The 24,319-nt window shown below is 38.9% G+C and overlaps 2 protein-coding genes across 6 annotated transcripts; both read right to left on the bottom strand.

Moving 5' to 3' along the window:
- Positions 1-609: 609 nt before the first annotated feature.
- LOC112712088 (large ribosomal subunit protein uL15c) lies at positions 610-3,787 on the bottom strand. The gene is made up of 4 exons (XM_025764885.3): positions 3,573-3,787; positions 3,149-3,491; positions 1,920-2,071; positions 610-1,059 (listed from the first exon to the last, which is right to left on the bottom strand). Exons 1-4 carry the CDS (start codon positions 3,660-3,662, stop codon positions 838-840), a joined length of 807 nt encoding a protein of 268 aa, XP_025620670.1. The 5' UTR covers positions 3,663-3,787; the 3' UTR covers positions 610-837.
- Positions 3,788-19,756: 15,969 nt separating this feature from the next.
- LOC112712086 (uncharacterized) lies at positions 19,757-23,572 on the bottom strand. Of its 5 annotated transcripts, XM_025764884.3 has the most exons (13): positions 23,435-23,572; positions 22,778-22,921; positions 22,599-22,674; positions 22,098-22,508; positions 21,820-21,996; positions 21,612-21,709; positions 21,432-21,516; positions 21,242-21,319; positions 21,055-21,147; positions 20,833-20,967; positions 20,605-20,726; positions 20,394-20,463; positions 19,757-20,302 (listed from the first exon to the last, which is right to left on the bottom strand). In XM_025764884.3, coding segments are annotated over exons 1-13 (1,611 nt in total). In that variant the 5' UTR covers positions 23,437-23,572; the 3' UTR covers positions 19,757-20,182. The 5 variants fall into 5 exon arrangements, with proteins under 5 accessions (XP_025620669.1, XP_025620665.1, XP_025620667.1 ...); XM_025764880.3 differs by lacking the exon at positions 23,435-23,572 and having other exon boundaries at positions 22,778-23,366; XM_025764882.3 differs by lacking the exon at positions 23,435-23,572 and having other exon boundaries at positions 21,055-21,144; positions 22,778-23,366.
- Positions 23,573-24,319: the final 747 nt, after the last annotated feature.

Below are 24,319 nucleotides of genomic sequence, written 5' to 3'. Positions count from 1 at the left end.
TTTTTTTTTAAATTCCTAAGCTTTCAACTTTTAAGAGAAACTTAATAGGTTATTTTAAAAGCGGTAAACGACACCATAATGGGGAAAAAGAAAGTGAGGGGAAAACGTTGTACAAAAGCAACTAACTAGTTGAGCACCAAAATTTTCAACTTGTAGTTGTTTTATAGAGAGCAGAGGAAAAAGAAAGGGAAAAGTAGAAGAGGGAAGGCTTCTAGTTTTGGAAGGAATAAGGACCATGACGTTGCAATTTAAAGTTGTATTTGGCAACAGTAAGAAAAGCAGTGTTCCTGACGCATGGATTCTACTAGGTTTGGAAATTGGAATGAACTTTGCATCACTGAACAGGGTAACTTGCACCTAAGAGGAACTTTCAGTAATCAACATCCACCTTCAACAAGAAAGTAGAAACAGCAAAATATCTTGTTATCTTAATCCATTACGGTAGTTGTCACAGACGCAATGGTTTCATTTATATTATTATGAAACTAAACAGGCTACAACCCCCCAACCTTTAACCCTGAATCAATGATTTAAAAAAAAAACCTTACATTTTCCTTTTTAAAAATGCTTTATACTTTTCAAAGCTAAATCGGTGATGGCTGGACAAAATTTAAAGAGGTATACAACATTGAATTACTGAATTTGCATAACAATACATTACAATGCAAAATGAACAAAGAATTACGGCCTTTATGTAGAAAAATAACTAAATGTGATGGTTCCTATGAAAAATAACTAAATGTAGATACCAAAGTACGTGAAACATGTGGTGGTTCCTATGAAACTACTTTTCACCTTACAAGATTTCTACATGTGATGCACATGAATGTTTCAACTTCATGCGGAAGCTGGTTCAGATGCAGCTGCAGCAGCTCGCTTCTTGGCGAAGTATTCTTCAGCACGCGCAAGGTTTTTAGCAACAGATGGCTTAACCCATTTCTTACGGCCAGGCAGCACAGTGAGGGAACAACCAGCACTCTCTAGTTTCTCCTTTGCGGATGTTGAAAAAGCACGGGCTTTAAATGTCAACTTCTTACTAAGCTCTCCTTCACCTAAAATCTGAAACAAAAGCACAAGTTTGCAACACATTATTTTCTTTGTTCTTTGGTAATCTCTATCTCAGATACTTTGTACAGGTTGTTGATCTATCAAAAGTCAAAACAAGATGCTGGACCTTAAGAAGTTAAATTCACTGCATCATTAACTCGAAGCAAAGGATTTCTTAAATACACTTGTTGCAAAGGTGTGCTTCTTGGGAAACCAGAAAAGCATTTGCATATTACAGATATGAATACGCTAGAATTTAATCAACAAATGCATGGTGCTCCATGTGCTATAGTTTCAGTCCCTAAACACTAGCCAATATGCTTTTAGAAGAATAGAAGTTAATTACTAGAGTTATTTCAAATGGCTTCTTCAAAATATTATTGAAAGCAATGTCAATGTGAAAATACAGTTGGTTCATCCAAATTTTGTTGCCTTCTGTAGAAAATGATCCTTTAATAATTCACTGTGCAGTGACAGAAATGTCATTAGATCTCATTATTTCAATATCAATCTTTTTCAAGTGTTTGGTCTCCTATCAAAGATAGATTTGGATAGGGGAAGGATATTTCATATTTAGAGTTTCAGGTCATTGACATGTCCACTAAAATGTCATTTAAAATTTGACTTTATAGACAAATCTATTAAACATGAGTCTGATCCAAGAACATCTGGAAATTTCAAGGAAATTTACTCTAAGCATTATAGTTCTTTTATGGTAGATTGTGCTAAGAAAATGTGGCATCCTCATTTGCTGTTCAAGATCATATATCCTAATACCCTAACTCATTACGAAAATAATCATCAAGAAGGGAAAGTAAGAGAAAAATATGCCACATGATTTATATGCAATTGAATCAATACATGATCTGTACCTTCAAAGGAAGTTTCCTTTCTCTTCCTGATGGATTAATCACACCCTTCTCCTTTAGAGTTTCAAGAGACACCTCTTCACCATCCTTAAATCTAGCATCCTCTATGTCCCTCAGATTTACATGGACATATTTTGGTAGCCCAGCACGCATACCTTATCAAAAGAGAAGAGAAGGGAGGAAAAGGGGCATCAAAAAATGGTTCCGGAAGAGATACATGCACATGCAAATTATCTTATGCAAGAAGACTTGCTTCCCTTATTAGATACTATAACATCATGATAGCAATGATTAAATCATGATCCGGTTGTAGGAACCAGGCGCAGTATGGCCAACTCCAGAAAAGGTTATGAGCCATGAAGGTAGAACCACACAGCTAGACATAAACAGTGCATACGAAACCAGTATATAGCAGTTCTCTTAAGTCTTAAGTAGGATTTTATTTTCAGCTAGAAAGAAAAACTCGATGCAGCACATCACCGGAAATAACCTTCCTTGTTAGGCGAAGACCAACCACTAGATTATTGGTCTACCAACAGAAGTGAACAATCTAGCATTACACTCTATCTAGTAGTGATACATTAATACTTTTCTCTATTGTTTAATTACCATGTCGGATTAAGGGTTTGTTTGGGTGAGCTTTTAATAAAAGATCTTTTTTCGAGTTATCTTTTTTGTAAAGATCTTATAGAAAAGTAAAAGTAATTTTATGTTTGGATATCTCATGTAAAAAGGTCTTTTTATCTATCAATTATGTTTGGGTATAACAATATAAAAGTACTTTTTTGTTTATTTATTACATGAAAAACATCTTTTTTTAGGGAAAAATTTTTTTTTAAGAAAAGATGTAAATTACAACTTTTCAAAAAAGATCTTTTTTTAATTTTACTAGTACTTTTACTTTTACTACTAGAAATTTGCCAAACACGTTAAAAAATAAAAAAAAAAAAGATCTTTTTCATTGAAAAAAATCTTTTTTTTTTTAACAAAATAATGGCGCCCAAACATGCACTAAAGTTCACCATGTTACCGATTAAGCTATACATGGCAATCATAATTTACTGTTTCTTGTAGCCCTCATCTAAGTTGCAATAATTGCATTGCAGAAATGACAAAATTGCCTTGAATATCTCTGTGAGGTTCAGGTCATAATCTAATGAAATCCAATCTAGAAGCCCCTATTCTGTAGAAATAAAACATAAAGCTTTTAAAATTTGAACATAATAGCATACCGCCAGCAATTCCTCGAAGTTTGGGGATTCGACGGTAAAGGGGCATCTGACCACCCTCGAAACCCTTCCTGACGCCGGGGCCAGACCGTGACTTCTGACCCCTCATCCCAAAACCACAGCTTGCGCCTTGCCCCGCCGATATGCCTCTTCCCTTTCTCTTCGCCTTCTTCCTCGAACCCGGTTGCGGGCCCAGGTTGTCAAGCCTGAACCGCACGCTCGAAGTCCCCGCCGCAGGGGCAGGGGCAGAAGCCGCCTTGTTCACTACCGAGAGGGGTCTTCTGAGCTGCACCCTGAGCGTTGCCGTGTAGCCGCATGGTGTGGAGTTCAACTTCTTGAGGGATCCCTGCAAGTTGAAGGCATGAAATACATGAGCATGGAGTGAAAGGAGACAGAGAGAGCGGTAATGAAGAGAACAGGTGGCCACCTTGAATGGACAAGCAAGAGACGGAAATGCGAATGCAAGCGAAGTCGTGGTGGTGGATGATACCGGAATTAGAGAAGCTGAAACTGCCATGTCTATCACTCACTCCACACACTGCACAATAATTTCATCCATAGATAGGATAAGTTTTCTTTTCCCACTTTTTTCTTTCTTTATTTATTTATTTCTTTTATAATTTATATTTATACTACCATCAAAATTTACCTACAACATATCATTTATATTGTTGTAATAAAAGTGGATGACCATGGACCACGCAAGGCTTAGGTGAATTTCATTCTTAAGACTAAATGAATCCATTTACAAGACAAATTGAAATAAATGAAAGTTGAAAGTGGTATCATTCTTCATGTATAAATAGCAAGCATCCTCCTATGCTTTTACACACAGCAATAACAAATATTCCTACTTTTCTCTTCTTTCATATTATTATAAAGTCTGTTTCTATTTCTTTCTCTCTCTCTTTTCAATGAAAAACAAGTAATAAGAAATTTATTCTCTCTTTATGTTACAATCAAATACTCTTCTCCTTATATTTCTATTACAAGTCTTTCTCTTCTTTTATTTTATAAGTATTTTAAATTCTATTTTCTATTACTCTTTACATATAATATTAATAGCAATATTAACTATCTTTATTATATTGAGATAGTATCAAATGCAATTCTCTCTCTCTTTATTTTTAATACTTTTTCTTATCTTTGTATATATATACACACTACAACATATAATATTATTATATATATATAAAAATTATTGAGCTAATTATATTAATAATAGAGTCTTCTATTTATACATCTTTATTTTATATATCCTTTATTTTACAACACGTTATCAGCACGAGACTCTGATCAAATTTTTAGGAAGACTCAGGTAATATTTTCATTATGTCGAAGCTCTCTCATCTTGAATTCAATGCTCTTGATATATCTGGAAACAATTATTTATCATGGATACTAGATGCTGAAATCCATCTTGATTCAATGGATCTTGGAGATACCATTAAGGCTGAAAATAATGCATCCCAGAAGGATAAAGCCAAAGCCATGATTTTTCTCCGTCGTCATCTTGACGAAGGATTGAAAAATGAATATCTCACATTAAAAGATCCTGCAGATCTTTGGAAAGACCTTGAAGAAAGGTATAATCATCAGAAAACGGTAATACTTCCTCAGGCCCGATATGAATGGACGCATTTGCGTTTACAAGATTTTAAATCTATAAATGAATATAATTCTGCAATGTTTCGAATCACCTCACGAATGAAATTGTGTGGGAAAAAAATAACTGATCATGATATGTTGGAGAAAACTTTCTCAACCTTCCATGCCTCGAATGTGCTCCTGCAGCAGCAGTATCGAGAGAAAGGGTTTAAAAAATATTCTGAGTTAATTTCTTGCCTTCTTGTTGCCGAACGCAACAATGAGTTGTTATTGAAAAATCATGAAGCGCGCCCAGCTGGCGCCGCCCCATTTCCTGAAGTAAATGCGGCAAATCATTACCCCAGAAGAGGTAAATGGCAAGCTTTTAATAACAAGAAAAATTATGGAAGGAAAAAGAATTATGTTCAAAAGAGAGGATCTCACCAGAAGTGGGATAAAGAAAGGAATATCGGGCAGAATAAATCAACCGAGGAGAAGTGTTTCCGTTGTGGTGGAAAGGGTCATTGGTCACGTACCTGTCGTACCCCAAGGCACCTAGTCGATCTTTACCAGGCATCTTTGAAAAAGAATGACAAAGGAAAGGAAACAAATTTTGTTTCAAACGATGCTGAGAATTCCACCACTCATTATGATGTATCTGATTTCTTTGAGGACCCTGAAGGAAATATTGGTCATCTGATCAATGATGGAATAGTTTAATATGTGGGATTGTGAAGTATATATGTAAATAAATAATGTAAAGAACTTATTGTTAAGTTTTATTTTCTATGTATTTAAGTTTCAAATGTGATGTACATAAATAATGAAATATTAATATGAATTTTAAAATTATTAAATGTGTCAAATTTTAAAATAAAATTTCAGTATATGACATTATTTTATGTACAGTGTTTTTTTTTAGGAAAATAATTTTGATCAAGTATTCAATTTAATTGTGCATACTACTCATTTTATTATTATTTGTTTTTGAAGAGAATGGCAAGGATATGTAATGAAGATGTATGCCTTGCGGATAGTGCAAGTTCGCACACTATTCTCAAAAGTGATATATATTTTACCCATCTTGTGCTAAAAGAGGAATATGTTAACACTATTATTGGCTCAGGCAATGTGATAGAAGGCTCCGGAAGAGCTATAATTTTGTTTCCTGGAGGAACAAAATTTATAATAAACAATGCACTATTATCTACTAAGTCTCTGAGAAACTTGTTGAGTTTCAAAGATATTCGCCGAAATGGATATCATATTGAGACGATGAATGAGGGAAATCATGAGTATTTATGTATCACAACTCATGATTCAAATAAGAAAGTTATATTAGAAAAATTACCCTCACTTTCATCTGGGTTGTATTATACCAAGATTAGTGCAATTGAATCACATGCCACTGTAAACCAGAAGTTTACTAGCCCAAATGAATTCATAACTTGGCATGACCGATTGGGTCATCCGGGAACAACCATGATGAGAAGAATTATTGAAAACTCTCATGGACATTCACTAAAGAACCAGAAGATTCTTAAAACTAGTGAATTTTGTTGTGCTGCATGTTCTCAGGGAAAGCTAATTTTAAAACCATCACCAGTAAAGATTGGATTTGAGTCCCCTGAATTCCTAGAAAGGATTCAAGGTGATATATGTGGACCTATTCATCCACCATGTGGATCTTTTAGATATTTTATGGTCCTGATAGACGCATCTTCGAGATGGTCACATGCGTGCTTATTATCTTCTCGCAACCTGGCATTTGCGAGATTATTGGCTCAAATTATTCGATTAAAAGCACAATTTCCAAAAAATCCAATTAAAGCAATTCGTCTTGATAATGCTGGTGAATTTACTTCCCAAGCTTTTGATGCTTATTGTATGGCTAATGGAATAAGTGTTGAACATCCAGTAGCTTATGTTCACACACAAAATGGGTTAGCAGAATCACTTATTAAACGCCTCCAATTAATTGCTAGACCCTTACTTATGAGAACAAATCTCCCAACCACGGTTTGGGGGCATGCTGTTTTACATGCCGCAGCACTTATTCGTTTAAGGCCAACGAGTTATCATCAGTTCTCTCCTATGCAATTAGCTTTTGGCCAGCAGCCAAATGTTTCCCATTTAAGAATATTTGGGTGTGCGATATATGTTCCCATTGCACCACCTAATCGCACCAAAATGGGACCCCAAAGAAAATTGGGAATATATGTTGGATATGATTCTCCCTCTATAGTGAGGTATCTTGAGATACAAACTGGAGATGTATTTAAAGCCCGGTTTGCGGATTGTCATTTTGATGAATCAAAATTTCCAACATTAGGGGGAGAGAAGAAGCTTCCTGAAAAGGAGCTTAATTGGAATGCATCATCTTTGATGCATTTAGATCCTCGATCAGGGCAATGTGAACTGGAAGTTCAAAAGATTATACATTTGCAAAGAGTAGCAAATGAATTGCCTGATGCATTTTCCGATACAAAGAGGATTACCAAATCTTATATACCAGCGGAAAATGCCCCATTCGAATTGATGTCCCAGTAGGACAAGTAGCCACTGAAGCAAATTCACGCCAGAAGCGTGGCAGGCCTGTCGGTTCCAAAGACAAAAATCCTCGAAAGAGAAAAGAGGTAAATAATATTCCTGTTGAAAAAGACATAGTAAAGACACCTGCAGTTGTCCAAAATTCTGATATAACGCCAGAAGACGTTCAGGTACCTGAAAATTGTGAAAATGACGAGATCTCGATAAATTATGTCTTTACAGGAGAGAAATGGGACCGAAATAAGACAATTGTCAATGAAATATTTGCATATAATGTGGCATTAGATATCATGCATGAAAGTAAAGATCTTGAGCCAAGATCAGTTGAAGAATGTCGACAAAGAAATGATTGGCCAAAATGGGAAGCAGCCATGAAGGCTGAATTAGACTCACTTGCAAAACGTGAAGTCTTTGGACCTGTAGTCCGTACACCTGAAGATGTAAAACCTGTTGGATATAAGTGGGTATTTGTGAGAAAACGAAATGAGAAAAATGAAGTGGTGCGCTACAAAGCCCGACTTGTGGCACAAGGTTTTTCACAAAGGCCCGGTATAGATTATGAAGAAACGTATTCCCCTGTAGTGGATGCGATAACTTTGCGTTATTTGGTCAGCTTATCTGCATATCATAAACTGCATATGCATTTAATGGATGTGGTAACAGCCTATTTATACGGCTCATTAGATCGGGATATCTATATGAAAGTCCCTGAAGGATTAAAGATATCTAAACCATCCAATGAATATTCGCAAGGGTTATACTCAGTCAAATTGCAAAGATCTTTATATGGTCTAAAGCAATCTGGACGAATGTGGTATAATCGTCTTACTGAGTATCTGGCCAAAAACGGATTCAAGAATGATGATATCTGCCCATGTGTTTTCATAAAGAAATCTGCATCTGGATTCGTTATAATTGCTGTGTACGTTGATGATTTAAATATCATTGGGACTCCTGAAGAGATTCCAACAATTATAAAAACTCTAAAAGAAGATTTTGAGATGAAAGATCTTGGAAAGACTAAATTTTGTCTCGGCCTGCAGATCGAGCATATAAAAGACGAGATCTTTATTCATCAAACAACATACACAGAAAAGATCTTGAAAAGATTTTATATGGATAAGTCACATCCATTAAGTACACCAATGATCGTAAGATCTTTGGATGTGAAAAAGGATCAATTCCGTCCTAAAGAAGAAAATGAAGATATCCTTGGTCCTGAAGTACCATATCTTAGTGCCATTGGAGCACTAATGTATCTTGCTAATAATACGCGACCTGACATATCATTCGCGGTGAATTTACTAGCAAGGTATAGTTCCTCTCCAACCAGAAGACATTGGAGTGGAATCAAACAAATTTTTCGATATCTTCATGGAACGGTTGATATGGGATTGCTTTATCCCTATGGATCCAAGTCACAACTAGTTGGCTATGAAGATGCTGGATACTTGTCTGATCCACATAAAGGGAGATCTCAAACAGGATACCTGTTCACATATGGTGGTACAGCTATATCTTGGAGGTCCACGAAACAGACGATTGCTGCAACATCCTCTAATCATGCTGAAATACTGGCGATTCATGAAGCTAGTCGCGAGTGTTTTTGGCTGAGGAATCTGATTCAATATATTCTATTATCATGTGGACTGATTGATCATAAGATAGCTCCAACTGTCCTGTTTGAAGATAATACAGCATGCATTGCTCAACTTAAGGGAGGATACATCAAAGGTGATAGAACAAAGCATATTTCTCCCAAATTCTTCTTCACTCATGACCTTCAAAATCAAGGGACAATTGATGTCCAACAGATCCGTTCAAGTGACAATCTGGCAGATTTATTTACAAAGTCACTCCCAAAATCCTCCTTTGAAAGATTGGTACATGAGATTGGAATGCGCCGATTTCGAGACATTAAATGATGTCGGCAAGAGGGGGAGACTGTACTCTTTTTCCCTTGGTCAGGTTTTTTCCCATTGGGTTTTTCTTGACAAGGTTTTTAATGAGGCAGTCCCTATCACTAAAGGATATTGTACTCTTTTTCCTTCACTAAGGTTTTTTTCCCACTGGGTTTTTCTTTAGTAAGGTTTTAACGAGGCAATAATCCTAAATGGTCATCCAAGGGGGAGTGTTGTGATAAAAGTGGATGACCATGGACCACGCAAGGCTTAGGTGGATTTCATTCTCAAGACTAAATGAATCCATTTACAAGACAAATTGAAATAAATGAAAGTTGAAAGTGGTATCATTCTTCATATATAAATAGCAAGCATCCTCGTATGCTTTTACACACAGCAATAACAAATATTCCTACTTTTCTCTTCTTTCATATTATTATAAAGTCTGTTTCTATTTCTTTCTCTCTCTCTTTTCAATGAAAAGCAAGTAATAAGAAATTTATTCTCTCTTTATGTTACAATCAAATACTCTTCTCCTTATATTTCTATTACAAGTCTTTCTCTTCTTTTATTTTATAAGTATTTTAAATTCTATTTTCTATTACTCTTTACATATAATATTAATAGCAATATTAACTATCTTTATTATATTGAGATAGTATCAAATGCAATTCTCTCTCTCTTTATTTTTAATACTTTTTCTTATCTTTGTATATATATACACACTACAACATATAATATTATTATATATATATAAAAATTATTGAGCTAATTAATAATAGAGTCTTCTATTTATACATCTTTATTTTATATATCCTTTATTTTACAACATATATAAGATTACTCAACATTTGTGCTTTCTCCAACTCCTATGTGCTATATTGTTTTCTTACTCCTAACTAGCGTTTAACTTTTTTTACCACATAAATTTATTTGGTCTCCAGAAATTTTTAATTTTCTATCATATGAAAGATTTTGTAGAAAGATATTCAAGAACAAGTTTTTATCATCTGTTCATACGAAAATTCGACAATAACATAAGTTTAAATATTTACTTTTTAATACTATCACCAAAAAAAATTTAAGTCATCACACGGATAATATTTAGTTAATATACTACAAAATATTAATCCACTGACAAAAGTCAACAACAAAAACACAACAAAATATGTAGCTAGTTGGTATGGTAGAAGTTAAATCTAGACACAAAAAACAAAAAAGCCAAATTACAATGCATGCTAATAAATAAAGTGTGATTTTTCCCATCTACAAACTTTTCACCATAAGTCCTGGTTGAGGGATGCAATCTTCTCGAAATAAAGAAGAACATAATTTCCAATTTAGCTTTAAGAATACAAATACACTTATTATTAAACAACGATAAAGGAAGGGGGAAGACTAGTGTACAGATGTAAATTGAGAAAAGCGTACAGAGAATTTGTTTTTTGTGGCTGGAAGTGGACACGTGTGACGTTTAATTTATAACGGAGAAGGCTTTGAGGGTGTGAGATTTGATGTAAGCTCAGAAGGCTTACTAGTGGTGAGCCGAGTCGAAGAGATATGGAATGAGGACTGGATTTGATGGTGGGTCATTGTGGCTGTGGGCTTTGAAAAAAACACTTGCGGGTCAATTTCCAAAAAAAATGTTTCTGACTTACTGGGGGAAAAGGAAACAGTTGGCAGCACTAGGATCGCAACGAAAGCCCTACCCACTTTGGCCGTAGCAAACGGGGCTCTCGCGTCTGCTTCCGTGAATCTCGTTGCCGGCGTCAGTTGCGTAGGTCTGGGCGCCGTAGCACGGACGCAGCGGAGGTCTGAGGTGGTGTTGCAGCCGTGGTGTCCAGCGGGGGACGTGGGTGCGTGTGATCTGAGGCCGAGGGGTAGGACGACATCCTTGCGCGAGGTCCCCACGCTGAAGGATGCAGTGAGCCGTACGTGCCGTCTGATGCGGAGATCCGGCCGCCGTTCCACGGAAAAGTAGGTTGTGGAAGGTCCAAGGAAACAAAACTCTGCCGCTGAAACAACGCATTTCCTGTCAGATCTCAGTTTTTATCTGAAGATTGTCACTTCTCCCCCGATTTGGGTTCTCGCGTTAGGTGGACACTGATACAGTTCAAAGTCAGGTGTGTTGTATTTTCATTCCTTTATTTGAATTTATTTGTAAATTTGTGCATAATGTGATAGGTTTTACTGCTGTGGGTTTTGTACTTTAATTGTAGTCTGAGGATATAGATGGGGCCATGTTCGCATGGAGAGAACACCGAAAAGGGAATTAGGAGTTTAAATTTTGTGATTTAGATTCAAAATCTATTAGGCTAGGGACAGATTTCTGCGCCGTGGATTATCAATTTTTTATTGAAAACAAATGATAGTATAGGTTCATACATAAGTAGAATGTCTGTCGTTGTGATGTCTTGATGTTTGATGAATCCGGCTCACCAATCAGGATCGGAAAATAGTTGAAGGTGTCTGATTTTCGTCTACTGGACCAATAGTCCAATAGGGGTTAGACATGGTTATTGTTCCAGGCATGTGATTGGGGATTGGAAAACATCCTATGGAATCAAATGAAGCTTTGCTCCTTTCCGGAGTAAGCCGAACATCCTACTTGCTACACGATTATGACTACTCTGGCAGGGGACCTGCAGAAAGCTCCCACGCCAATGCAATTCTTTCAATTTAGGATTTTTTACTTAAATAAATTTTATAGAACCCAAATTTACTGATATCCAATGAGATCTATAACATGATAACCCTTTTCCTATTATTATATAAATCGTCCTAGTCTGTGTAGGATTAAATAAAACGTAAACCATTTCAGGCTGGAACTGGGAAGGGAAACAAAGGGTAAATGGTGCCAGGGTCCCTAGAATTAAAAGGAGAACGTAAATCGTTCGAGGCTAACATGTTGTTGGGTTAAACCTCATTGCTCTGCCACGATTTACACACAAAGGAGACCCTACATACCCTGGCGCGATTCACGTGTTACTGACTTACTGGGTTGGGAAGATTTATGCTTGTAATGTTGTTGAGTTGATTGCATGGCAAAGTTAACTACCTTAGTATGTTAGATCATATAGTGTGTTGGATCATATAGTATATGCTTAATATGCAATATAGAATAATTTTGAAAGAAGACCTTGTGCCATGGTGGGTTTAATGACTTAGGGTATATGTAGTTTAGGGTAAGACGTAAGAAATTAGGCTTCTTAGTAGCTTCGTTAACACTCTTACTATAGAGTGATGGTTGTATAATAGGGTATTTTTACTTATAATATTTTAATTTTAATTATATTTATTTAAATTTTAACTTAAGATATAAAAATATACTTTTTATAATTTCAATGATTGATTTTATTGAGAAGATTAAATTAAATTAAAAGAAATACTGATAAATTATAATAAAAGAGCACTAAAGTTTAATAGATAAATTTAAGTTTTTTCTTTTAAAAAAATGTCAGAGGGTGTTAAAAAATATAATTTTGCATAAGTTAAATTTATGTGGACTTGAGTAACATAAATTAAAGTTTTTACAGAATGACAAACAAAATTTTATAAAAAATATGTATGAACAGAATTGATTAAAAAAAATCATATCAACAATGAATACTAGAAATTTCATAGAAACTTAAATTCATGTTATTCAAAGCATTATGAACTTATTTTATTTTAAATTATATTTTTTAACACCTTTCGACATGATTTTTAAAAAAATAACCTTAAATGTATACATTAAAATTTAGTACTCTTTTTATTATAGGTTGCTAGTATGCCTTTTTTTTAATTTAATTTATTCTTAATAATGAAATTATAAGTTTTTTTTTTAAGTTAATATTTAACTGGATTTAATTTAAATTAAAATATTAAAAGTAAAAGTATCCTATTATACATAAATTGTGCCAGGGTGAGTAGGGTTCATTTGTGTGTAAATCGTGGCAGCCCAATGAGGTTTAGCCCGACAACATGTTAAACCTATCAGTCCGGACGATTTACGTTTTCCTTTTAACTCTAGGGACCCTGGCACGATTTACCCTTTGTTTCCCTTACCAGATCATGCATTAATCGTTCCAGGCTGAAATGGTGTACGTTTTATTTAATCCTACACAGTCTAGGACGATTTATATAATCATAGGAAGAGGGTAATCACGTTGCATATCTCATTTCAGGGGAACCCATTAAATTTGGGTTCTACAAAATTTATTTAAGTAAGAAACCCTTCAATTTATGTCTATCATACGTCTTCACTGATTGGATTTTGGAGGTGTCCCTTTTATTTCTATTGCTGCCACCATCCCTTTATTGTTCGTAGCCCCTAAGGGAACCCGTAGCTGTTGTAGGTGCAAGCTGTTAAATGCATCAACATTTTCATTAAGATGTCCTTGGCTGTTTATAGTTAGATAGTGGTATTGTTATACGGAAGAGGTTCTGAAATTCTCTGCAGCTAATGGATTTTTCTGTCACACTGATTCATAACTCAGCAATAAATATTATTGAATTTTCCTAAATACTTTCAGAATATGAAGTCATTTAAAAACCCAAACTTGTGTGTATGTTGAAACAGAATATCCTGTGTTGTAACTTTGAGACGAGGTATGCCATTGGCAATGTTCTTAAAATTTACCAGTCGAGAAACTATGTAACCCTTGCGGATTGGTGTTAGTAATCATTGGCTGCTGTAGTGATTAGGAGTGCAATTGCAAAGTTCATCTGTAACAGGGCTGTTATGATAGGGTTATGAACGTATTTCAGGTTGAGGTGTTGTGTCTGTAATATTTCATGGAAAATATAATAGGATTAGAAGTCAACATGAGATTTCCTTGTCGTGATGGAAATAATTTTCATTCATTTGTCAGAACTTGAATCTGAAGCTCCTTTTTTCGCATTTGTTAATGATGATAGAGGAAGATCTTTGAGGACATTTCTTGAAGGGAATATCTATTCGTGAGGGAAACGGATGTCCCGGGCTTATGATGTAGTTGATTTTGCATAAGACGTTAGGGTGTTGTCCGTTACAGTGGTGTGTGTTCATGGTTGTTTGGCTTTTTAAAATCTGCAGTATAATTTGTGTAGAAGTTTCATGGGCGGAGTGGTTGACCGTAACCTGTTGCACACTTTCATGTTTTCAGGCTAGAACTGTGAACCGATAAGTCCGATGGATTTCAATGGGATTTTTGGAGCTGAATTGGAAGACTCGGATGACAACAGCTCCGATGGAGACCGTGGCTGTTATTATGCGAGTGACGAAGAAGGGGACGAGGATGAAGGTGGTGAGCGCTGCGTTGGTGAGGAAGGTGACCCAACAGGATGCAGAGAAGATGAAAATGGTAACTTCTCAGGTGGTGCCAGTCATGCCGGGGATGATGGGAAAAGTCGCCCAGTTGTCGCAGAGGATTTTATGGGCAGAGAGTTTGTCGGGGAGGAGGATGCCTATCTTGCTTACAAGGAGTTTGCTAGAATGAGGGGTTTCGGGGTCCGCAAGGGCGATGTGGGGCGTGTCGACGGGGTTTTGGTCAGGAGAGACTTTTTCTGCCATCGACAGGGCACCAAACATGCTAAGCACTATGATCGTCCTGAGCGAGTTAGGGAGGAGAGGTTGGAGAGTCGAACCGACTGCAAGGCGAAGTTGAAGATTTTCTATGATGTGCAACGCAGTGTGTGGAAGGTCAGGACCATCTTCGATGAGCACAACCACGAGCTTGCTCCGGCCATGTTTTCACACCTCCTACCTAGCCATCGCTCGATGAGTAATGGTGACAAAGCACAAGTTGATAGCATGAAGCAATTTGGTATACCAACTGCGAAGATAATGGCTTACATGGCTGGTCAATCTGGAGGGTATGGAATGCTGCGATTTACAAAGCGTGATTTGTATAATTATATACATGGTCAAAGGCTGGCCCGAATCAGTGATGGCGATGCTGCAGCAACGATCAGTTACTTGGAGGGCAAGGCGAATGCCGACATGACGATTGTAGCACGTTACACGCGAACTGCCGATGATCGGCTGGGGAGCCTTTTCTGGGTCGACGGTGAGATGATGTCTGACTATCAGTTATTTGGTGATGTTATGGCCTTTGATTCGACGTATCGGTCTAATAAGTACAAGAAACCGCTTGTAGTGTTCTCTGGGTCAAATCACCATAAACAGACAACCATTTTTGGATTTGCGCTCCTGGAGGATGAGGAAGTTCGTACTTACCGGTGGCTGCTGTTAAATCTTGTAGATGTAATGGGAGAGAAGACTCCGTGTGTTGTTGTCACGGATGGGGACAAAGCGATGCGCGCAGCCATCGCGGAGGTGTTCCCGGCAGCTAGGCACCGGCTGTGTGGGTGGCACTTGGAGAAAAACTGTGTTCAGCGGGTTAAGGATACGGAGTTCCGAAAGGTTTTTAAGAAGGCTATGTATGCGAACTTCGAGGTGGAGGACTTCGAGGAATATTGGAAGACGGCGGTGGAGTCACTTGGCCTACAAAATAATAGTTGGGTTCAACAAACATACGAGGTTAAAGAAAGTTGGGCAACATCATATCTCCGGGGCACTTTCTGTGCGGGATACAGAACAACCTCAAGGTGTGAGGGGATTAACGCATACATAAAGGGGTTCCTGAAATCCACTGATAGCATTTTGGAGCTGGTGCACAGCTTAGATCGCGTTGTAAAGGTTTATCGAAACAACGAAGTCACGGCGCAGTTCTATTCTACGTACTACAGCCCCGTGTTAACAACCGGGCTTGACTCTATCGAGCTTTTTGCATCGAAACTGTACACTCGAGCAGTTTTTAGAGAGGTCAAGAAACAAATCAAGGGTGTTGCAACCTTGCTGTTTCGTGGGAGAGACAGCATCAGCACCACGGTTGTCTACAAGTTTTCAAGGATGGGCGCGCCTGGTAGGATTCACAAGGTTTTGTTCGACCCAGATGACAAGAAAATTCAGTGCGACTGTTCGATGTGGAATAGTGAGGGTATTCCATGTAGTCACATATTCTGCGTGATGAAATACGAGGGTTTGGAACAAATACCGGACAGCCTTATTCTTAGAAGATGGTGCAAGGATGCAAAGGATTCCAGACGGATGCCGGTGACAATGAGACCTGGAGATGAAGGTCGCATGCTTAGGTATGCGGCACTTTCTTCGGCCACAAGCTTGGTCGCAAGACTTGGTTCGGATGAGCGTGAAGACTTCGAATTCGCTAAGGAGAGCATCGCGAGTCTAATAGATAAGCTACGTCACAGAGTTTATGAAAGGGCAGGTGGTCAGCCAGGTATGTCGGGGTGGAAAGCGATGAAGGACCCGGTTGTGGCAAGAACAAAAGGTGCCCCTAAGAGGAAGAAGGAGTTCGACCAATGTAGTCAACCCGACGTGCGAGGGAAGAGGCGTTGCTGCACCAAATGTGGCACACCCGGGCATACCAAGAGGACATGCAGCGGGTACTGTGCACGAGGGGTGTCCGGGATTGGTAATGGGGTCTCCCCCACGGATGGCAACGGTTCGCATGACGGCTCTGCAGCCGCTTCAGCGTCTCTTCCGACCGAGCTCGGTCATGCGTATGAGGTAATATAAGGAAACATCATTAGGCCCAAATGAATGTGTTGCTTCTCAGGTTTCACCTCTGTGTGCAATTGTGGAATTAGTTTCGTGGATCAGATCACACCGCAAACCTTAGTGTTGTTTTACACTGAAATAATTAGGTAGATGCCTTGTGAAAGACTATACTAAATAAGACACATAACGAATTTCAAAACAAAAATTGAAAAAAAAACTAACATATGGGAAAAAGCAGAAAATATGGGGTTGGTAAAAAATACTACTCCTAAACTTCCTATACCTTTTTTTGTATATTTTCTTCTATTTCATTTTTTTATTTCACTTTTTAGAATTATTCGTATACACCAATTTTCTTCTAATCAGAAAAATTTTAATATAATAATCAAAGAAAGACTTCTTAAGTTAATAAATAATTTAAATAATAATAAATAGGAAATTTCCCTAACATGGAATATGAAATCTTTTCTTTTTAGTTGGATGAAATCTTTCGAAAGTCTTGAATTTGTCTATAATCCCTGAGTTAAAGGACCATCTGTGATGTTATTTGTGGGTAGGAGTTGTTTGAACCTTCCATGTGCCCAACAGAATAATAAATAGCTACGTGTACCAGTGTTGGGGGATAGTGCTTGTCAAACTGTTGTTCAGGATGCGATGTTTCACGAACACTGTAAGTTCTAGTCCGGTAGCATGTCATTTGAGTAATATGTATCGTGATTGGAACGGTGGTATATCTTGAGATAAGTAAAGAAATTAAGGTAGAAATGTTAACTCGTTTTAAGTGAACATGAAAATGGGAGATTTTGCTGTATCCTACTTGTTGAACTTAATTACATGTATTATTTTTGGGCCTAGCGGATTATATTTTTCACAGAATCTAAAATAGCCTACATGCTTGCAGGATCAAACATCGGCTCATGGCGAAGCTGGTCTAAATAACGTGTCTAGCTCAGCGGCAAATACATCCTCCATGGTGAGTCGGAGAGGTAGTCCATGTTGGCGTCCTCCGTTTTGTGGCGGGGGAAGTGGGGGGAACTTCTTCCTTGGGGGCCAACACATCCACCAATTCTATGCATCCCAACCTTGCTCCGGGCACCAAAGCGATCCGCCGCCGCACGAAGGGCACGGGAGTATGTCGACTCCGATGAGGGCTATGAATGAGGACTTGTTTGAACGGTGGCTGCTCCAGGTACGGGGTTCTCCTGAGATGTACTCCAATATTTTGTCTTTGGATGTATTAGCAGCTCGGACCTGTCCACTAAACCATGTGCCTTTTCATGTTGAACAGAATGTGATGGGTCGTCGCTCGTCGAGCAATATGCAGGGGGGATTTCCCACGCGTGGTACTTGATGTTAAGCTGGGGGATAACACATACCGAATACTTTGTGTCTTGCAAAAAGTTATTATTTTCGGTAAGGTATGTGTTGCTAAGTGGAAGCTGTAGATTTCACTAGTGTGTGCTCTGTTTTTCTGATTTATTGTAACTAGATTTCTAGTGTCTTGCTGGTGACAAATTGAAGCATTATTTGAGGTTCTAGTTGGGTTTGTTTAATTTTGTCTCCGGAATAGCTTGGCCTATACTCAGTTTCTCACTATGTTCGTATCTCCCATTGTCTGCATAATTATGGCCACATGATGTTTTTTGCTTCGTTGATAAAGATGGAGAATCTGCTTTTTCAGTAGAAGGACTGGCTGCTGAAGGCTTTGTCTGAGTTCCTGTAGGCTTTGAAGTTGAACTTGTTTGAGTAAATTTAGGCTCGAACTTGAATGAATTTCTTGGTGTTGATATTTGGAATATCTTAGCTGTAGGTTGCATAGATGTCTTTTTTTTTCGGTAAAATGCATCGATGTCCTTTTTGTGCTGACATTATTGGGTATTAATGTTTGGGCTTCCATGGAACAAATCCATTTAGCATGTACTGTTGCAAACGGGCCATGAGCAAACGCTAGGTCTGATGGGCCACGTATAAGGTTCATTTTATTTTGGGCCTTTTTTGGCGGGTCCCATAATGTAAAAGCAAGGGTCCGAGGATGCGATCTCAGAATAAGGAATGGTCGTCACAACCCCCGGGCTAACTTCGTTGTTAGCATTGTTTGTGCAAAATAAAATATCTGTAAAAACCTTGCACCCATTAACTAACTCGTATTTAAGTTATTTTTTTTTAGATGTGAAGTCAGCCGTGGTCCACTTCACTATACATTTCTTTAAAAAACAACTATAGAGTTAAATAATTTTTCTTTCCGTAAGGGTCTGTTTGGATTTTTGCAAGAAAATGGAAGGAAATAAAATAAGATAACAGTAAATGGAAGCAAAATTTGAGTTCTTTGTGTGTTGTTTTGATGAATAGAAACTAGAAGGAAAGATAATAGAGGAAGTTTTTTCTTTTGTTTAGAAGAAAAGAAAAGTGAGAAGAGATAAAATCACATTAGTATAAATTTACATTAATACCTTTATCATAAAATAAAAAACAAATGTTTTTATTTATTCCTGTTTTATAGTCTTTTATAAATAGTATAAAACATTATAATTTTATATATTTGACTAAATTTAATTATCTAATACGTATCATATTTAAATTTAAATTTTTAATACAATAACATGTTAACACTAAATTTATATTAATGTCTGTTAATTGGATTTGATCTATAATTTTTTTTAACACCAAAAATGGAAAATTTTCGGTCTGGTAAAAATCACTTAATTTCTTAGAAATTTTGTATCAAAAGAAACATAATGTGTTGTGTTATATAAGAGAATCCCCCTAAATTGATACCGTTTGTAATTTCATATAGAATTACAGGTCGAACCAAAACAAAATACTTTTTCTTGATAATTGTGATCCATAATATGACTAAGGAAAGTATTGGACATAGAACTATATAGCAATTTTGTTTAAAATTTCTTGCTTGTGATTGAAAGAAAATCTTTTCCACACATTTTCCTTCTATTCTCTTGTAATCCATTTTCCCCTTCTTATTTTCTATCAAACCAAACATCGTGTAAGCGTATATCATCTATTCATATAATGTTCCGATAAAATGCGTATGGTATTTACTAATAGAATAGATATGAACATTACTTGACCATTCTTTGGTCCTGGGCAATATGATCTTAAGAAGACTGTCGCAGTTACATAAGGTACTTATACAAAATGGTTAGAGTTGCAGAACGTCCTCCTACAAAATGGTGCTGTAGGTCTTGCACGTTTTCAAAGGCACATGAGCTATTGGCCAAGACACATTATAGAATTCCGAAGTGGAAGAACGTTACCTATGCAAGCTCAACAGCTGGGAACAACAAATTGGTCGTGTTACTCCAAAAGTGTTGTATGCAACCCAGGGTTTAATCTAACGTGGGGCTGCGGGTAGTTCCAAAATGGCCACACGGTTCTTGGATATGCACCAAAAAAGGGTTCGCAAAAAGTATAGGACCGGAATTTCTTCAAGGGCGATGGCTACTCGGCCTCCACCTGCCAGTGAGCAACGGCTTTGGCAACGATGTCCCTAGCCATTTCGTTGTGCGACTTCATCACCAGATCTACCGCCAACCGCATACGCGTTGCGCTGCTGACGTTCTATAACACAGGAAAAACCAAACCCGACAAACATAGCCAGTCAAGAAGACACATATCTATCATGACATGAACAGGTGACGGAATAAAATACCTGCACACTATAATTCTGCCACAGATGGTCCCTAATCATCCACTGTGCCACCCACACGCCGCAGTCCATTCTGTTGGACAGCCACAAAAAAAAAACAAGTAAGTTTACATTCTAAAGGAGTTGCCACTTTTAGCATGAGTTGCCACACTATTAAGTTTGTTGAGTCATGCATGCATGTGCGAGCCATGTTGACGGGATCTTAGTAGCTCACGATTTGGGATCCTGCTGGGGCAGTTCAGGTTCTTCGAATTCAAATGTGGAAAACCTGGGTCGAACGGAACAGTTGCCAGCGAGCCAAGATTGTCCCAACGTCAGCCCTTCAAGGTACAACGCCTACATAAGGAGGAAGAATATATGACGACGATTACGACCCCAGCCTCAACAGTTATAAATAAAAGTGATACGATCCAATAGTATGGCATTAAACACGGATACTCACCACGCGCGTCATGCCGATCTTCCTTGCTTCTGCTTGGGCAGGATCTCGAAGGGAGTCCAGGTAAATGAGTTTCATGCGGGGTACATCAATTATCATGAGATACCAGTGACCATCACACCACATGGGTTGATGTATCTACACAAAAATTGAACAAGATATCAGACTTGAGGCGTAGAATGAAATCATAATGTTGAAATTAATTGGGTAAGGTAGCTAACATACCCTCGTGACCCTGTCCACCTTGCACCGCATGTAGTTGTTACGAATCGAGGTGGCAGTTCCTGAGGTAAGCGTTCGGCCTTCGAGTGCGGCCTGCTGAGATAAGTCAATAAGGGAAATAAATCAACATTGTCTTCCGAACAAGTCAATTACTGTTCAACAAATTCGAAAAGGAATATAGCTAACATACCATGATGCTTGTGGGGAGGAACCATTGAGTTTGTTTTGAAGTCCGTGTGAGCATCCGGACGACCACATTTAGAACCTGCTGTGAAAAAAGATATCAATGAAGAACAGGGTCTCTGTGTCATACTCAGTTCTCGTATAAAGGCATGCCATTTAGCTCATCAAAAACAATGATAATCGCTACAGGGACGTACATCGTCCACAACTTCCGCTCTCGGAACAAGGGTCATCAGGGCTGCCCTGTTAGCTATGCAGTCGCCGACATCCACCAGTATTTCGCTGTCAAGAAACCATGCGATCATGTCAGACAGGGATTATCGTACAACATTCCAACCGCCAAGCACCTATTGCAACAACGACCGCATGTTACTAACCTGTGGGAAAAATCCCTGCAGAAGACATAAGCCGCCACGGCCAGCTCAACTGGAGAAAGATTCATCTCGTTCTGCGGCTGAAATGCAAGGTTCATGGCCTGCGAAATCCAAGCAAAGTGTCACGAATGAATAACTACCAGCAAACCTGATTTTGCATGCTAGAGTGGAGGTTGTAATAGGTATTTTGTAAACAGATTGAACAACTCACTCGGGGAATTTGTGGGCGTTTCATCGCCATCCCCTGCCAACCATCGAGCAGGTCCTCGTTCGCAGCGGGATTGTAATCGCTCTGATTCCTAGTGGACCAAGGAATGCATCTGTTGCCTTCTTTAGGTGTTTTCCTGCATTTTGGGCTATCCCAGACATCCTCGGTAGTCAAATCGACCTGGAAGAATCAAGTGCCTTATTATGCTATCTAGAACGGACATTTCATGGAATAAGCATATGCATGATATGAATAAACCCCTTTATCCTATAAGACCGAACCACTTCCGGCGAGGGGCTTGGTTGGGATTTTTTCCGGGGCCGGACATTCTTTCTTGCGGGTTTCTCCTTCCGCGAAGATCTGAAAGGCATATGGTCAACCGTGAACTTTGTGTCGATAGTAGGACGGGATGACGGACCCTTGCCCTCTCCAGGAGTTCGAACGTGGCTGTCGATGGTCCTCTTCTTTGAAGTCGGCGTGGCCTCCCCCGTGCAGCACCTGCAAGTGGCGCAGTGCCCAAATGAAACCGGATTCAGGGAAATAGCAGAATTGGCTCTTTGCAGCAGTTTGATGGCATCCCTCACTTCTTGTACAAGGGCATCATGCCGGGACAGCGTTGCCGAAAGTTTTCTCATCTCCGTTTGCATCCCGGATACACTTGTCACCATGCTCATCGCGAGGGCTTCGCAGTCCTGCATCAACACGTACCACATCACAAAATCATGCACTTCGAAATAGGTGACATTTTTACTGCTAAGGAAAACTACCCAACTAAGACATACCTGGGTTTTGGGAGCATGGGAGGATTGGCAACTTCCATATGACGCGACTTCATCCGCATCTGCTCCTACGAAGCCCCTGTAAACGTCAAGTGAGAGTAACACTTTAGGAAATTATCCATGTATATTCCATGCATTGTATATGTGGTACCAAAAATAAATAAAAAAATATCCTTTATTACCAGCCAGTGTTAGGAGACGACCTCTTCCTGGCACACGACGAGGAACATTTGGAACTCGAACCAGGCACCGGTTCCGGTACGGGAAGCGGTTTGACCTGAACATTTCCGATCGACTTCTCACCGAAGGACAATCGACGTGAGCGCCTGCCAAACCCACGAATTTCACCAGTTAGCATTCAACAAGGGCATATACGCCGCAGCAATAGAAAAAACCTCCGTCGAAGGCTCCCTAGTGCACCCCCTTCTCTTTTCAGCTTTTCAGGGCCAGGAATCGCGTTGACAGGCCCAGGAGAATAAAGGGGACATGGTTGTGTGCACAACAACCCGCAAGGCCACACATTTTCTTGCGAACACAGCCCAGATAGGTTGTTGTCTGAATATGACTTTTTTATTTCGGCCACACACTCGTTGGCCTGCAAAAACGACCAACCATACGGGGCCAACTAGATTCAAGATATCTACACGGAACCCTAATGCTACAAGGGTGACAGCAAGATATTTTCAAAAGAACAGGTTTCCGACACCGGCGAGATAGTGACTACGGGTAGCTTGTGAATGGAAGGACGTGGGAATGGACCACGAGTACCCTGACACTGTTGAAATAGTAACGGTACGGTTTAAACAGAACATAGCTAAGTGTGGATGGCATCAACTCACATGGGTTCGAGCTACGAACGAATCTTTGATGTGGTCTCTGCAAACGGATAACGAACGTGTCCACCACTCAGGACTCCATTCACGGACCCCCAACGAGGCGACACTGCTCTGTTTTGTCCTCTTTCAAGGAAAGAATCTTGCGTGCCGAGAAACAGTGGCGAGGGAATAATATAGTCAGACTCGGACACTGCCATGCGCCAGCATGGAGGCGAGTTTCGTGGAGGAGGTTAACAGGCGCAACGTCTTCTTCGTTTGTGCAATGCCTTTGGTTTAGTGTTGTGATCTTCCTGCACCACTCGAGCTGCTTCACCCCGTCCTCATAGTCATTACATGAGGATCGCTTTGACAGAACTACCCCTTTCATTTTGGAGACATTCGTTCCCGATAAATCAGTATGACCATGAGGTCTTCATATTGGTGGCGGGAAAGCACAATTGCGGGGGGCAAAGTAGTCCTTCTAAAGGGATCACAACCCCATGCGGGCTACATTGAGTTGTCCATCAAGCTATCGCATCATAGCTGCTATAGCAAAACTCACAACGGACAAAACAAGGACTATTAGGACCTACTGGGTCCCGCTACTTTACCGAGTTGAACATGCTTGAAGAGGCTGGCTTATTTGAGATTCACAACACATGGCATCATTGGTATGATGGGGGCAAATTTGTCCATTCCATAAAACTTCGTAGTATAAGTATCCCCCTACCACTACCACCCCATAATGTAGTACACCAATCCCTTCAGGGTTATACTAGAAAGTAATCTTAGCGACCTCCAAAACCATGGCACTCCATCTTGGGGAGAGCATCAGCCCACTAAACAAACACCGAACACGTTACAAAAACCCGTTTGGAAGCAACATGAACACCTTCCATGTTCTCTTGG

This window comes from Arachis hypogaea, chromosome 9 (assembly GCF_003086295.3).
Source record: "Arachis hypogaea cultivar Tifrunner chromosome 9, arahy.Tifrunner.gnm2.J5K5, whole genome shotgun sequence".
Lineage (NCBI taxonomy): Eukaryota > Viridiplantae > Streptophyta > Magnoliopsida > Fabales > Fabaceae > Arachis > Arachis hypogaea.
Note: the sequence above shows the minus strand (reverse complement) of the source record. Positions and strands in the feature narration are given on the sequence as shown.